Below are 16593 nucleotides of genomic sequence, written 5' to 3' on the forward strand. Positions count from 1 at the left end.
CTTGATTCGTTCTCTGATTCACTTGAACTGGTATCATCCTAAGTAGCTTTCATTGCCTTCTTTTACTTCTTTTTGGCATCCTTTTTTAGCTGTGGGCAATCGGGTTTAATATGTCCAACCTTTTTACAATTGTAACAAGTAGGGGGTTCTTTCTTATTTTCCTTTTTAGTAGTTTCTCCTGACCCTTTAAACTTTCTAGCAAACTTTTTGTTTCTTTTAAAGAATTTTCCAAACCTCTTAGTAATGAATGCTAGTTCTTCATCATCTAAGTCACTTGTATCTTCCTCTTCTTTTTACGAGGTTTGGCTTATTCTCAGCCTACGTTCTCACCTTGGGCCAATACCACCCAAGGATTCCACTAGAGCACCCCTTTCCGAGCAAAGCAAACCGTTACAATTCCCTCTCTAAAGGTAAAGATCCCTCTCCAAGTAATACCCCCCAACGATCTAACAACCTAGAATCGTCAAAGCACTACAAGAAGCAAGAAACAATACGGTGTACAAAGACACTCTCACAACATAGATGATTAGTACAATTTAAAAGCACTAATATACTTCAATATTCAAATATCAAACTGAAATAGAATGAAGCTCAAGTAAGATTTCACCAAGTTCCTTCTCCAGATGAGAATCAGCAATTGGAATTCAGTTGTATGATGATCAGCACTTAAGTTTTTCAGCAATAAAGTATTGCAAAAGGTTGAGCAAGAGAGAACTTTAAGAGAGCAAGTATGCTTTCAGCTTTGACACATATTTTTCAATTGCTTGGTAAGTTTAATTTGCTAAAACCACATATTTATAAACTTCTAAAAGTAATTTCGTGTTGCCCAGGATTACTTGGAGTATTTCCTAAGTTTTCATAAATTTTGGGGCACAAGAAACCTTTATTTGAATTTTAATATATTTTAAAAAATTAGCCATTAATAGTGTTCAGTAGACTAAAGTGTCGGGTTCAGTCTTCTGAAGTTCCTTAAAACACTAAAAATTTTAGTCTGGACACAGGGTCAGACGACTGAACTGAGGGTTCAGTCTTCTGGGGGTATACTGCCTGTTCTATATTCCAACAGAAAAATCTTCAGCAAGCTGAGCTAATTATTCAGTAGACTGAAGTGAAACTTTAGTCTTCTAAGGCAACTCTTCAGTCTTCTGGCAGTGTACCTCAGTCGTCTGCGCAGACCATTTTCTGGTTTTTCATTTTAGTTTTCAAAAAATTATTTTTGCTCTCTTGCTTTGATTTCTTATAAAATATTTTCCAAAATTTTAAATAAGGTCTCTAAGTCCATAATTACCCCTAAAAAGTTTCAATATATTTCATGAGATATTTAAATATGAAGTACTGACATCAATGTTCTTAAAGCCTAAAACTCTAGTCTTCAAGTCTTCCATGATATACTTGCTTTGTGTCCTCTTTGACTTGAGCTTTGAGTCAACTTTTAAGTTTTCACATTCTCTAATCTTTTTGTTATTGCTTGAGCTTCTTTGGATGTCTCAGAATATGTAGCTTTAGAGTCCCAAGTAAGCTTTGAACTTTTCATTTGCATTTCTTTAGTTTGAACTTGGTCTATAAGTAAACCCGAAACATCATCACTTAAACACACATATTAAAACAACCTTTATTTGTTATTATCAAAACAAGATTGAAAAATCATGTTAGGCCAACATAGCATATGATCAAATAATAAATGTAATTAATCATGAGGGTCTAAAATTATGTAATGAACTTAAAATCCAATCCCCAATGAAAAAAGAATTTAAGAAAAACAAAGGAGAATTAGGTGATTTCTATACTTAGTATGGTTATGAAAAGATTCAAGCTCCTTCAAGAAAAATTAAAAGGCATTATAAACAAAAATTATCAAAGAAACATTATAAGAATTATGATAATAATAATTATAAAAATAAAAATTAATATAAACCTGCAAGTAATAAGAGGAAAACTAAAGGGTCAAACTATAGGAACAAAAAAGAAGCAACTTGTTTCAAATGCGGTAAAAAGGGTCATTACAGCAAAAATTGCAAAATGAAAAAAGAAATTAGAGAATTAGACTGTAGTGAGAAACTCAAAAAACAAATGATTTCTTTAATTCATAGCAGTGACTATGAAGAGGAAATGTCATCAAACTCTGATGAAATAATTAATGAATTCCAAGAAAGCTCATTAGAATATTCATCCGAATCTTCAGAAGACAATAACAAACCTTATACAAAAGAAGCAAGATTTTGTTTTTGTGATAAAAATGCTCAAAATCTTTAAATGTAATCTCAAAAGAAAGTAAAATCATGCTAGAAATGTTAGAATATGTTGATAACCCAGAGGTCAAAAGTAAATACTTGACAAAATTAAAAGAGCAATTAATGCAAGAAGAACAACCTCAATTTTCAAAAGAAGGATATAATATAAGAGAAATAATAGATAGATAAAAAGTAAAGGAAATTTTATCCACAAAATTTATTCAACCCACCGTTCAAGATTTACAACATGAAGTCAATAATACAAAAGAAGAAATTAATGATATCAAAAGACAAATGTATAATTTGCAAATTAAGATAGATTTGCTTTATGACAAAGAAGAAATTCATTCTGAAAGTACAAAGAAGAAAATCAAGAAAATTATGAAGAAAAGGAAGCAAATTTGGGATTTTTATCAAAAGTAAATATTCATAAATGGTATACTAATGTAAAATTAATCATTAATAAGAACTTTGTTCTTGAAACGCATGCTCTTTTGGACATAGAAGCTAATATGAATTGCATCCAAGAAGGTTTAATTCCAACCCAATACTATGAAAAAACAATTACACAATTATATGGTGCTAACAGTGCAAAGCTTCAAATACAATTCAAGATATCTGATGTACATATTTGTAATCAGGATATTTGTCTAAAAACTACCTTTATATTAGTCAAAAATATGCCACAAGTATTTATTTTAGGAACACCGTTTTTTACTCTCATATACCCCTTCCAAGTTGATGAAAATGGGATTCACACTCAAATTGCAAGACAAGAAATTTTATTTGAATTCATTGATAAAATGAAAGAAAGAGAGGTCAATACATTAAAAGACTTAGCCATAAAAAGAATAAATCTAATAAGACAAGAGAAAACACATAAAACATTTATCGAGGGAAATTCATCATAAAAAAATACAAGAAAAATTACAATCTTTAGAAATCAGAATAAAAATTGAACAATTCAAAGAAAAATCATAAAAAGTAGTTTGTTCAAATTTAACTAATGCATTCTGGTCTCGAAAAAAGCATTTAGTAAAATTACCTTACACAAAAGAATTTTTTGGAGATAAAATTCCTACAAAAGCAATATCAATTCAAATGAATCAAAAATTATTAGAATATTGCAAAAAAGAAATTAAAGAATTATTATATAAAAAATTAATTAGAAAAAGTAAATCTCCATGGAGCTATTTTGTCTTCTATGTTAGAAATCATGCTGAAATTGAAAGAGGACCTCCAAGACTTGTTATTAATTATAAACCATTGAATAAAGCACTTTAGTGGATAAGATATACCAAATAAAAAGGATTTATTAAGTAGACTTTTTAATGCTTCAATTTTTTCAAAATTTGATATGAAATCAGTATTCTGGCAAATACAAATTGCTGAAGAAGACTGGTATAAGACTACCTTTACTGTACCATTTGGGCATTACGAATGGAATGTAATGCCATTTGGTCTAAAAAATGCTCATTCAGAATTTTAAAATATGATGAATGAACTTTTTAATCCTTATACAAAATTTACAATAGTTTATATTGACGATGTTTTGGTATTCTCATAATCAATAGAACAACACTTCAAGCATTTAAATGTATTCTTCGAAGTAATCGAAAGAAATGGTTTAGTCATCTCTAAAACCAAAAAATTAAACTCCTTCAAGTAAATGATAGGCTTCTAGGTCATAATATCTATCAAAATACAATAACTCCTATTTAAAGAGTTTTAAATTTTGCATATAAATTTCCTGATGAAATTAAAGACAAAAATCAATTATAAAGATTTTTAGGTTGCCTTAATTATGTTGTGGATTTTATTCCTAATCTAAGAATATTACTCAAACCTCTTTTTAGAAGACTTAAGAAAAATCCTCCCGCTTGGTCAAAAGAACATACCCAAGTAGTTAAAAAGTTAACTCTGTTGTCATGACTCTCCCATGCTTAAGTATACCTTGTCCAAAAGCCTTTATGATAGTTGAAACTGATGTCTCTAACTTAGGTTATGGTGGTATCCTTAAACAAAAGTTGGATTCAAAAGAAGTTCATGTTAGATTCCATTCTGGAGCTTGTTCAGGTCCTCAAGTTAATTATTCTACCATAAAAAGAGAAATTTTATCGATTGTTTTATGTATTCAAAAGTTTCAAGATGATTTATTTAATAAATAATTTTTACTTCGCTAGATGGCAAGCTCTTCTCTCTATTTTTTATTTTAAAATTGAGTTTATTAAAGGATTTTCAAATTCTTTGCCTGATTTTCTTACAAGAGATTTTCTTTAGGGCAAAAATGCCACAACAAAAAGCGAGTGATTATTATTCAAAAGATAGTTATTCAAAAGAAGGTTCTCGTGAGAGAACCATTACTTATAATAGGTTTCAACCACTCATAAGGCTTTCATTACCATCATCTTCGCCATCTTTCAAAGAAATCTAGGAAGAACAAGCTTCCACTCCAAAGAAGACGTCGTCAAGTTATGTTGACAAGCCAATTTTCAAGGATTTATTTGCAATCGAACCAGAGTGGGATTCGGCCACTTCCTTTGAAGTTATTCAAAAATATTTCTTTAGAGGATGTCATTTTGACACCCTTGATCCTCTAAAGAATCAAAAGTTTTATGAACTCATTTTAATTGAAACTAATTCATTTTTTATTGATCATAACTACGATTCGAGAGATATCTCAAGGATCAATTTTTCTAAAATAAAAATTTTGAAAGTCATTACTCCTTCTGAATGGGGTCAACACCCAAGAACTTCAAGACGATTTCAATGTATTTTTAATCCTCAAACCTATGATTATAAAGACTACATTCAAGCTTGGTCAAATACTTTATTCATAAGAAACTTTAGCCATTCATGGCTTATTCACTTTGATCAAAAGATTTCAAAAAATTTTCCAAAATAGTTTCTTTCTTGGTTCCAACTTTTTGGACCAGAAGAAAACATTTTTCCCAAAGTTATTCAAAATAATTTTGAGTTTTTTCAAAAGAATTTTCATGCTCACGCATTTTTGGATCGATCTTCAAAATGATTACTCTTTTGTTCCCACTTCATGATTACCTGGATATTCGGCTGGGACTATTGTATAGTTCCTCCTGAGGTCAATACTTTGTGTTCCTCAATAACCATTCGAAGATTATTCAGAGTTCGTTGGTGGGACAAATTCACAATTCCAGAGGGTAAAGTTCGCACTTGGCTTGCCCAAAGCTCTGGTCAAAGTTTGCCTGCTTTTCCAAAAGGACCTTTGTCAAGATCTAAAGATAAGAAGAAAGTTTTTGAAAATGATGCTTTATCATCATGTTCTTCAAGAAAGTCCAAGTTCCAAAGTCTCAAAACTAAAATGCTCCAAATGATTACTCAACTGAATTCTGATAGTTCTAAAGCATCTGATCATTCTAATCACTAAACTTCAAGCACCCAAGATATTGATTTGTTCCAAACAGGTCTCGGCAATTGGTTCAATTTCATGCAAAAGGAAAATGATTCTTTTGACAAGGCATCACAATCAAAAGTCTGTAAAAAAGGGAAGTCTGGTGTATCTTGTAATTTATTTTGTTTCTAAATAAAGAAAAATATTTTCCATTTTTGATGATTTGATTATTCTATTTTGTCCCAGATTTAATCTCTCTTAAAGGTTTTTCTGTAAGTTCTACTACTTTGTTATTCCTATTTTGATTTTATCTATTTTGATTTTATTTGTTTTATTGTTAAATTTCCTTCATCTATTTTGATTTTATCTGTTTTATTGTTAAATTTCCTTCAAAAAATGATCTTGCGTCTTCTGGTCTCAGAGCCAAGTTTTCCATTATTTCTTTGTCTTCTGCATTAGCATGTTCAATTTCGCTAAATGCTTGGTCAGTCTGTTAAATCCGTTTGGTCAACCCAGGAGTTAGGGTGGTCCCGGTAGGTGGTCTCGTTTAGGTTTTGAATAGTGCTAGTTGAGAAAATTTTGGGAATAATGGAAAATTTAGTTCGAAATATCTTGAAGAAGGGACAGTTTTTAGGAGAAAGTTCAAACTTTAAAACAGATCGAGACGAATCAAAAAAGAAAGAAATTCAAATATCAATAAGTAAAGTTGAAAAAAGATTAGCAAACTAGAAAGGTAAAGATTTACCAAAACAAGATGCAAAAGAAATTTGGAAAATGTCAAAATATGAGTCACAAATTATTAAACAAAAGGGTTCTTTAGAAATCAATGAAGAGTATGTAGTAAAAGTTGTTAATAAATCAATTTCATTAGCCACAGATAAAGTAAGACAACAAAAAGATTACTTAGTATTGAAGATCTTACAATATTCAAATCAAATTATGATAGAATTCATATAGGAAGTAGGTCTTTTCCCCTTAACAAGAGTCAGTCTTAATAAACCAATATGTGTATTATTAAAAGATGTTAGACATCATGAATTTAATGACTCTTTATTAAGAATGTTAGAATCAAACATAGCCGAAGGACTAGTTTATTTTGAATGTTACCCAAACATAAGAGCTGATCTACATGATGAATCAATATATGAGCTTTTAACTCTTGATATTCAAACAAAACATTACAATATTGATAGCAGATCCGCTAATTTAGTAATGATTTACAAAATTTATTATAAAGTTACAACCTCAACTGTCTTTCCAAATGCAACCAAAGAAAGTCCAAAAGGATCTATCCTCTTATTACAAGCAAATAATGATAGATGATAAATGTAATATTATTGTTTAATTAATAATAAGCTTGTTACTAATGTATATTAATATATAATATGATTATCACATTAATTTATGTTAAAAATAGTATTAATAACTAAATTAAAAATTTTAGTTTATTTAATGTTAATCTAAATTTATAGTTGTTTCTTTTTTATTTGTTTCATAATTTAATTATATTTTTATAATAATTAAAATAGAATAATGCATAGTAAAATAATATATGATTGTTGCAATTATTAATTTAATTAATAATTGTGTTAACTATTATTTTTTATTAACATTTGAATACATTTATTAAGTATTTTTTGATTACCAATATTCTCTTTCATAAATTATATTTATAACATATGATTATCACATTAACTAATAGGTAATAATGCATAGTAAGATAATATATATTTGTTTTAAGTACTCTAGCAACTTTACGTAAGGCAAAGTTTGGTTTTTTGGGGGTGATAGTAGAAAAGTTGACAGATAAGTCATCCTTACTGCCACTCTACAGAACCATACATCAGATTTTCACCTCATACGGCTCCTCGTTCAATTCTTTTGAAGTCATGGGATAATATATATTTGTTTTAATATTTAAAATTACATATATTAACATTTTTAATTAATATTTTTATTAATTATTATTTAAACTATTTATAATTAAAATTTAAATTTTTTTCATTAAAAATATTAAAATATTATTATTTTTAATTAATAATAATTTGTTGTTAATGTATATTTACAACATATTACTGTGATACTAAATTATGATAAAAATAATATTATTAATTAAATATTAAATTAAAAGTTTTGAAAATTTATATTAGTGACTAATTTTTGTTCAATCCAAAATTAAATCTTAATAACTAATACATAGTTTTAAATATATTTTAAACTAAAATATTAATATTATATAATTAAAAATTAAAATGATAATAGTATTAATTTAATAACTAAAACTTAAATATTTTATATTAAATAAAATGATGTAATATTATTGTTTAATTAATAATAAGCTTGCTACTAATGTATATTAATATAATGTATGATTATCTTGGTACTAATGTATATCAATATAACATACGATTATCACATTAATTTATTTTAAAAATAGTATTGATAACTCAATTAAATTTTTTAGTTTATTTAATGTTGATCTAAATTTATAGTTGTTTATTTTTATTTATTTCATAATTTAATTATATTTTAATAATAATTTAAATGTAATAATGTATAGCAAAATAATAGGGACGGAGTAAAAGTTGAGTTAGAATTATAATGAGAAGTTTTGGAATTTAGAGGCTTTAGAATAAGTAGAAAGAAGATAAAATATATGAAATGCAATTTTAGTAATGGTAAAAGGAATATTGAAGACAAAGTTAAACTTGATGATGCAAAAATAAATAGCACTTGTAGATTTCGATATCGATACCTTGAATCTATTATGCAAGTTGAAGGAGAAATTTAAGATGATGTAATGCATATAGTTAAAAGAGGTTAGGTAAAATGGATAAGTCTTTTAAGTGTGTTTTGTGATAGTATAATACCTTTAAAATTAAAAGGGAAGTTTTATAAGATAACTATAAGACCAGTTATGCAATATGGATCAGAATGTTGGGCAACGAAGAAACAAAATATGCAAAAAAAGTAAAAATTACTGAAATGAGAATACTTAAATGGATGAGTGGTATAACACTGAAAAATAAATTAATGAATGAATATATTTGTGGTAAGTTAGGTGTAACTCTTATAGAAGATAATATAAGGGAGAAATGACTCAAAAGGTATGAATACTTGCAACATAGGCCACATCGTGTGCTAGTGAGGAAGTGTGAGTTAGGAACTGTGGAGTGCAATGTAAGGGGTAGGGATAGACCTAAATTAACTTGGAAGGAGATAGTGAGTAAGGATTTAATATCCATGAATCTGTTAAAAGAAATGGTCAATGATTACATAAATTGACAGAAAAAAATTTATATAGCCGACCCCACCTAATAGGACTCAAGGATTGGTCTTGTTGTCGTTGGTTCTTATTCATTTTAGAATTAAATAATATTTTATTAATAACTAATATATTATAATACACAATAGACTTTTAATGTATTTTTAAAATTATAAAATAATTATTAAAATTTTTAAATTTATAAAATTGATCCCATCAATGAACAGTATCACTTATAAGTTATCAAAAATTATCTTGCTTTTCAAAATTACTTAAATAATTTTTAAATAAATAATTTTAGAAAAATATGTTTTGAAATAAGTGTTTATTATAATAGAAGTCGAATACCATTTTTTCGTAAAAATATTTATTTTAAATAATAAGTGTTTTAAATACTTTTTTTTAATTGCTAGGAGGTGGAAGAAGATTTTATAGAAGTTTAGGGGATTTTTAGGTTAAAATATGAAGGTTGAAACTTAAAAGTCGTACTTTCATAGACTCTTAGAATCTACATACAGCTTTTGCGAATGTAAGCAAATAAAACTCCTTAAAGGACGCTCCAGTCGTCAAATACAGTAACGGCCTAAATTTCTCTCTCTCTCTCCCTCTCCCTCTCCCTCTCTCTCTCTCTCTCTCGCTGCCAGGGTCAGCCGAGGTGATTGAGAACCTGCGATCGGGTAATCTATTTTATTGAAAAATTTTGGTCATTCATCCGTAGTTCTTCTCTCTTATATTTCTCCCTTCCTCGCAATTTATTCCGATTTATCGGGAACGCAGAAATTTCTTCTCGGGAATAATTCTCCTCAAATCAAACTTCAATTTTCTAAGACTGTTTCTTAATTCTACATTGTTTGGATGGTTTCTCTCTGGTTGGATTAAATTCAAGAGAACAGATTGAAAACCAAATCCCTCTTCTTTATCTTCTCAATAAAATGCAAATAGGGCTAACGTAAAGTGTATGTTGAATGTGTGGGTCTGTTGGCTTTGCCCTGGAGCATCTGATTTGGGACATCATGGGCATGATCATTTTTAGAAGTAATGTTTTATGAAGTGAAACAAGAGCTCAAAACATTTCCAGATAAGACCAATGGCTATTACCTTCACGGGCTTTTGTGTTTTGCAGTTTGAATTTTATGAACATCTTCATGGTTGATGGTTTTAAGAATTTTTTTGGTGCTCTTGGCTATAACTATAATGAGGACTCTTTTGGTAACACAGATTGTGATTTTTCAATCCCAAGTCTGAATAATCGTGGGTTTTATATGTAGGTAAGAGGCTATTTAAGATTTATATCACTGGTGAAGATGAAAATGAAACAGGCTTTAAGAAGTCTTGATGCATTTCCTCGTGCTGAAGAGCACTTGTTGCAGAAGACGCAATCTGGAGCACTTGGTACCAATCTTTTAACCTTTTTTTTTTTTTTTCACTTCTAAAATTTGTGTAATATGTATTATATGGTCCACTGTTTTTCTAGAGCACAAAGCACCATATCCACATCCATGCACGTAATTGTTATCCTTTATTAAATGTGATATCAATAAAAATTAACTTGTTTCCTCATCTTAGAATTTTACTTTTTCTGATGTGTACTTTTTATTTTTAAAAAAGTGCCTCATTTAAATGGTATTTCTTCATTTAGTAGAGGCAAAAGGTGCATAGTAAGGTTAAATATTTACATATTTTTCTCTTTTTTCTTGTATATATATATATATATATATATATATTAAAATGTGCTTAATAAGTTGTGTTCAAATATCGTATTCTGACCCATTAATGGATGGGCATTGTTGTTTTTTTACTTTTTTTTTTTCCAGATACATTGGCTGTGTTTTCTCTCACATAAATGGATTGGTAAATTTGTTATAACTCTCTTGCCAGAATTTTAGCAGCTATGCTATTCTTTATGCATTCTATAAATATTGTCTTTGAGGAAAATAAATATTACTTCAAATGTTTGCCGTTAATTTTTTAAGGTAAGAGGCTGATATGGAATTTTCCAGTATTGGTGAGAATAAGAGGGACCATCTTGTTATTATTATTATTGTTATTTCTTTTTTCTGGGAGGATTATCTTGTTAATTGGGATGTGGTTTGAAGACCTAAGTTTGAAGGGCTGCTGGAACTTGGTAATATGGTTATGAAAATGTATCTCTTATTGGAAGATGGTTGTGGAGTTTTCGTTTAAGAGGTTAATTCCCTACAGCTCACGGTGTTTAGAAGTAACTATGGAGTTCATCGAAATGGATGGGATGCAAGCAGAAGTGGCCTTGTTCTCATGTTAGTCTAGGGAACTTTGTTTCCCAGGGTTCATAGTGGGTAATGGCAATAGGGTTTGGTTTTGGGGTGGATATTGGGGTGGGTGAGGTCTCGTTTGAAGAGATTGGTGCCTCGTATTTTTAAGTTCTCTTCCTTGCACAATGTACCATTTCTTTTCTTCAGGAGGAGAGGCTTTGTTTCTTGGGATTTCAATTTTTTTAGGAATCTCAAGAAATATAGATTGATGAGCTCACCACCCTGCTTCCTTCCCCACCCCCCCCCCCCCCCCGCGGGGGAATGTGTGAGTTAAGTCTTTTTTTCCTTCATCTCCTGAAAACCCTTTCCTCCAATAACTTCCCTTTGTATTGTGTCATTTGGAAGGCTGTGGTTCCCTCTAAGGCTGGCCTTCATCTGGATTGTGACTCTCATTTTTTTTGGATTAAAAAAAAGAAGTATTAGATAAAGGAAAGAAATTATAACTTAAGTGGGGATAGGAAGTCCACCAAAAAATTAAAAAACACAAAAAAAAAATCCAAATATAGAAAGAAAGAAAGAAAACGAAAACAAAAACAACGAAACAAAAACTGAACGAAATTAACCAAGAAAACCCTATTCAATCCCTTTCTATCATAATTCACTAGGCACTTCAAATTAGCTAGTTCCCTCTGACCCTTCTTCACTTTATTTTTACCACCATCTAGACACACTTCGTTTCCTCCAGGATTAGACAACTCTAATTTCATTTTATCCATTAATTCTTGAGCTTCTAAATCCTTTGTAGGTATCTCCTCCGCAGATATGGGCAGAATTCTATCCTTACATTTTTTATTAACCAAACCATCATCCTCAAAAAATAGAAACCTTCTCCAATCCTTCCAACGGGTGCCCATGATAAATCCCCGAGTACATAAAAATATTGGAAACATATCCATATTGTTCCTGAGTCTCATCCAAAAGCAGCCCCCATCCCAATCAAACTCACTAAGGTTTTCACTATCATTATTTGTGTGGTCACTCCATTTCTTCATCTCCTCCTTTTTGCTAGCCCTATCACTAGACCCTTCTTCTTAGCATGTATATTTTCCACAATACTTAAATCTTCTTTTAAATCTTTCCTTAATATCTTTGGCATTATCTCACCAGAGTGCTCTTTCTTTTCTCCATATAAATTCCTCATTTCCGCATCCGCCAGAGCTGCCTTCTAACGAGCATAAACCTTATCACCCTTAAATTTATTAGAACCCCGACACCCCCCAAAAAAAGCAACATCTTCTCTATTATTCATGTCCATACCAACTTCTATGTCCTATGTGACACCCCTATTTCCAACATTTGTCTTTAAGGAATTACTTAAAATTTGGTCTCTGCGCAGGATTGCTCTCCCACTGAAAACAATTTCCTAGGCTGGATTCACATCTAGCATTCACCTTCTCTTGTCCTTCAAGGCTGTTTGGACAGAATTCTTGCCCTAATGAGAAGATATCTGGCTTCTTTTTCTCCAATTGCGAAACAAATGGTGAACCATGAGCCTGGTTTGAGCTTTGGGCCTGAATGCTACTGGTTCGTACTTGCTGGGCCTATGGTGGAAATTGGGCCTGCTTCGAAGAATCTTTTTTAAAATTAGGCTGAGAACCTTGACTCTGTACAGATATTTGGGCTTGAGATGGAGGCTCTATTAACTTTATAACCACTTGGGCCTCATTGCCTAGTGAGGCTTAAATTTGAGCCCAATTCAGGCCTAACCTTGAAGAAACAAAATTACCCAACAATAGGCCCAAATCTAACACAATAGAGATGGATGCAGGCCCAAACCACTTTACCTTCAACCCTTGGGTGGTCTCTTGCAAAACCCTCTCTGCCTCTGTAGTTGGCCGTATACCAGCCTCTTCTTGTTTTCAATCTGTTCGTCTCATGACAGTTCCAGATGTATTTTGTTGCAGATTTGCACCACACTTAATAAAAAGTTGCTCTTTCCCTTGCGGTGTGACTTCCTTCAAACATTGAGGAGCTCACTACTCTGTGCTAGAAGTATCAGTCTCTTTATAGCCTTCTTCCTTAACAGGATCCAGCATCAACAAACGAAGTTCTTTGTTAAAACTCCGCCGGCCTTCATCATGACAACCACCTGGGATGAAAATGGAAACCTTTTCCAATTCCACTCCAACCCTAATTCCAAAAAAATTCCTCTCCTCATCAATCTAACCACTGTCCAATATTTCTGGTACCTTGTTTTGCAAGAGAATCTTCCCACCAGCCGAACACTGAAGACAATCCATCAAAAAGCCACTTTGTTGCTGCCAAAGAAAGCCTAACCCATTAATTGTGAAGGAAGCTTCTTTCAAACAACAAACAGAACCACACTTCCCTACGCTCTTGAGATGCAGGTTGAAGAATTTCTGCTCAATTTGGACAGGCTGAAGGAACCACATTCTGTCATGGTGCGCTGAAGCAATGACCGAATGCAGAGCAGACAAAATTCAGGGTTACTAGAGAGGGAGAGTGTGATCATCTTGTGAGTTGTGACTCGGAATTAACATGCATGATTTGTTGCATGTTAGAAGACCCTATAAGACCCTTGGTCCTAATATTTGTGTGATGTGCTGTGAGTCTTATGAAACAAATGCACTTATTTTTCTTCATTGCCTGGCAGTGAGTACTCTTGGAGTGCTTTACGGAAGCTTGGCTGGTGCCTTGGGCGGGTAAATTTCTTGCTAGTGGGATGTGGGGGCTTTGGGAAGAGTAGGAAGGGAAGGGCTCTATGGATATGTGTGGTCTTCTTTATCCTGTTACAGAATGCAATGTGTGGTCTTCTTTATCCTGTTACAGAATGCAAGAGTTTTATCACTTCAGATGCAGGGGATTTTGTAGTTCTGATAGAATGTGGTTTGTTTGACTCACTTGATGATGTTTTATTTTTCATTTTTTTTTCTTGGGGGTGGGGAGATATGTGAAAAAGGGAAGTTTGTTGAGTTGATGGCAGGTGGGAAGAGGTCTTCCCTGCTTGTCTCCTTTGTAGATGAGGATGATGGATTTGGGAGTATGAGTGAGTCTGATAGAGGATTATTGCTTGATCAGCTGATGGCAGAGAATGGTTTCAGAGATGAATTGTTCCTTCTAATGTTTTGAAGCAAAGTGAGGCTTCTTTGCTTGGGCCTAGTAGAATTGTGGGAGGATTTGTGAGAATGCTTAGGTTGGTGTACGCTATTTGAAGGTACGTGCAGATCATTGTGAACTTGTAGTTGGGGGGAGGGGGGGTGGGGGCATTTTGGTTATCATTCTGCACGATGATGTTTCCTCTAATTTTTTGCATGGGTTTTTCTGCATCGAAATCTCCTAAGGAAGATGATGAGAGTTCCAAGCTTTTTAAAGGCATCCTTCCTATTCTAGAAACTTACCAACTTTATTGGATATATCTTTGGGCCAAAGGGAGGATGCCAATGGGAAGGAGTTATTCCCACTCTTCCTTTGGCTTATGAGAGAGATGACTGAGATCATCAAGCCCTTTTGGAGGGTATGAGTGTTAAGTTGGTTACTTCTATAGGGAAATAAGTTAAGAGTTTCTCTTTGTTCTAAGTCCTATGAGAGGAAAAGTATTAAGAGTTCAAAAAGAGCTGAAAAATCTTGAGAATTGTATAAATTATATTTGGGGGATGGGGAAGGGAAGAGGTAAAGGGAGAAAAATTGTTAAGATATGAGGATGATTAATTGGAATATTAGAGGGTTAGGTGATATTAAGAAATGTCTAATTAGGGAGGTATTTTCTACACATTCTCTTAATACTAATTTTTTTATTTACAAGAAACAAAATTTGGTAGTGTGGATTAGTTTTTTGGGGGGTGGGGGATGGGTGGTGGGGAATCAGGAGGATTTAGAATGGTATGGTAAGTTTCGGGTATTCCTTCCTTCTCAAGCAGTGAGGTTGGTGAGTGGTGGTATTTCATTTGTGTGGGGGCACTAGGTCAATTTCTAAAGTTCATTGTTTAAGTGGTTTCAGCTCATTCTATGTTTGTTTGAAGTTAGACGGAGGCATTAATGGTGGTTTACATCTATTTATGATTGTGCCAAACCTGCATTTTGCTGTCACTTTTGGGATGTGTCTTGTGCAGCTTTGGGCTTTGTTCTCCTTGGTGGATTTTTTTTGGTTGAAGATGGCGTTACATACAATTTTTTAGTCACTCTTAAAGAAAATTTAAATTGGATTTTGCAAAGCAATGAGACTTTTGGCCATTTATAAGTGCACATTCGTAATTTTGGAAAACTTACTTCCTCCTCTTCCTCTCTTTGCTTCTCCCCTCAACTGGCCCCTTCAACGTCTTTGAGTTGCCTTATGGTCCCCTTGCCCGCGCAGCTCTCTCTCTCTGTGATCCCTTGCCAGCATCATCCTTGTACCACTGCCGATGCCTCGTCCTCCATTACCCTTCACTGGCCTCCTTCTCATTCTCCCATCTCCTCTACTATTGATGAACCATTCTCTCATGGTCTTTCAATTCTAAAATAGAAAATCATGGGTTTATATGATGAATTAAAAAAATTATAGAACTAATAATATTGTAAAGATAAATTAATAATAATAATATCGATTAGAAAATAGTATTCATATATTATTCTATTTAATAGAGAATATTGAAAATATCATTTAACATTAATATCATTTGAATTGTTAATTAAAAATATTATTAATGTTAATTAGAAATATTAAGTAGAAAATATTAATTAAAAATGTTAATTTAAATAATATAACAGTTTGTTAGCATAATTTAATATTTATATATATTATAATATTTTAATTATATATTGAAATATAATAATAAATATTATGATTATTATTGTAGATTCATACAGCACTTACATACACCACTTATTAAATTAGCTCTTATAATCAATGTTTATTTTTAGGGCAAGCATGCTACACTTATGACTTTCAACACTTTTTCTGTTCAACACTTATTCAATTTAGCACTTTAAAAGCACTTCCCCAGGAGTGGTTCCCTACAATCTCTAAATGTAGTTAGATTTTGTAACTAACGATCATCATCAGATCACTTTCGTTATAACTAATTTCTTTTAGAATTTGTATTTGGAGGATGATGATCGTAGACCAATGTTAGAGGGGCTGGATTGGAACCTTATTACTGGTGATTAGAAGAGTTGGTTAGACAAATCATTTAAGGAGGAGGAAGTGAGTGGTGGTTTTTGGGATGGAAAGGGTTAAGGCCCTTGGGTTTGTCTTGCTTCAACATCGCTTTTTCCAAGATTTTTGGGAGGTTATAAAGAGTGATTTGTTGAAAGTTTTTACTAAAATCTTTGGGAATGGGACTTTGACCAAAATTATCAACTCCTCCTTTACAGCCTTGGTGCCCAAGAGATATAGATCTATTGAGGTTGATGACTTAAGAGCTATTAGTCTTGTTTCTTGTGTGTACAAAATTATTACAAAGGCTTTAGCTAATAGGTCAAGTGGGGTGCTTGTTG

At 31.9% G+C, this 16593-nt stretch overlaps 1 protein-coding gene across 1 annotated transcript in view; it reads left to right on the forward strand.

Annotated features, from left to right (window-relative positions):
- Nucleotides 1-9351: 9351 nt before the first annotated feature.
- Nucleotides 9352-16593, forward strand: part of LOC131148894 (uncharacterized) — a 57449-nt gene continuing 50207 nt past the window's right edge. Inside the window, exons 1-2 of the mRNA XM_058098852.1 lie at nt 9352-9543; nt 10135-10258. Coding sequence (XP_057954835.1) covers nt 10171-10258 — 88 coding nt within the window. The 5' untranslated portion in view covers nt 9352-9543; nt 10135-10170. The remainder of the gene's footprint in view (nt 9544-10134; nt 10259-16593) is intronic.

Source organism: Malania oleifera, chromosome 2 (assembly GCF_029873635.1).
Source record: "Malania oleifera isolate guangnan ecotype guangnan chromosome 2, ASM2987363v1, whole genome shotgun sequence".
NCBI lineage: Eukaryota > Viridiplantae > Streptophyta > Magnoliopsida > Santalales > Ximeniaceae > Malania > Malania oleifera.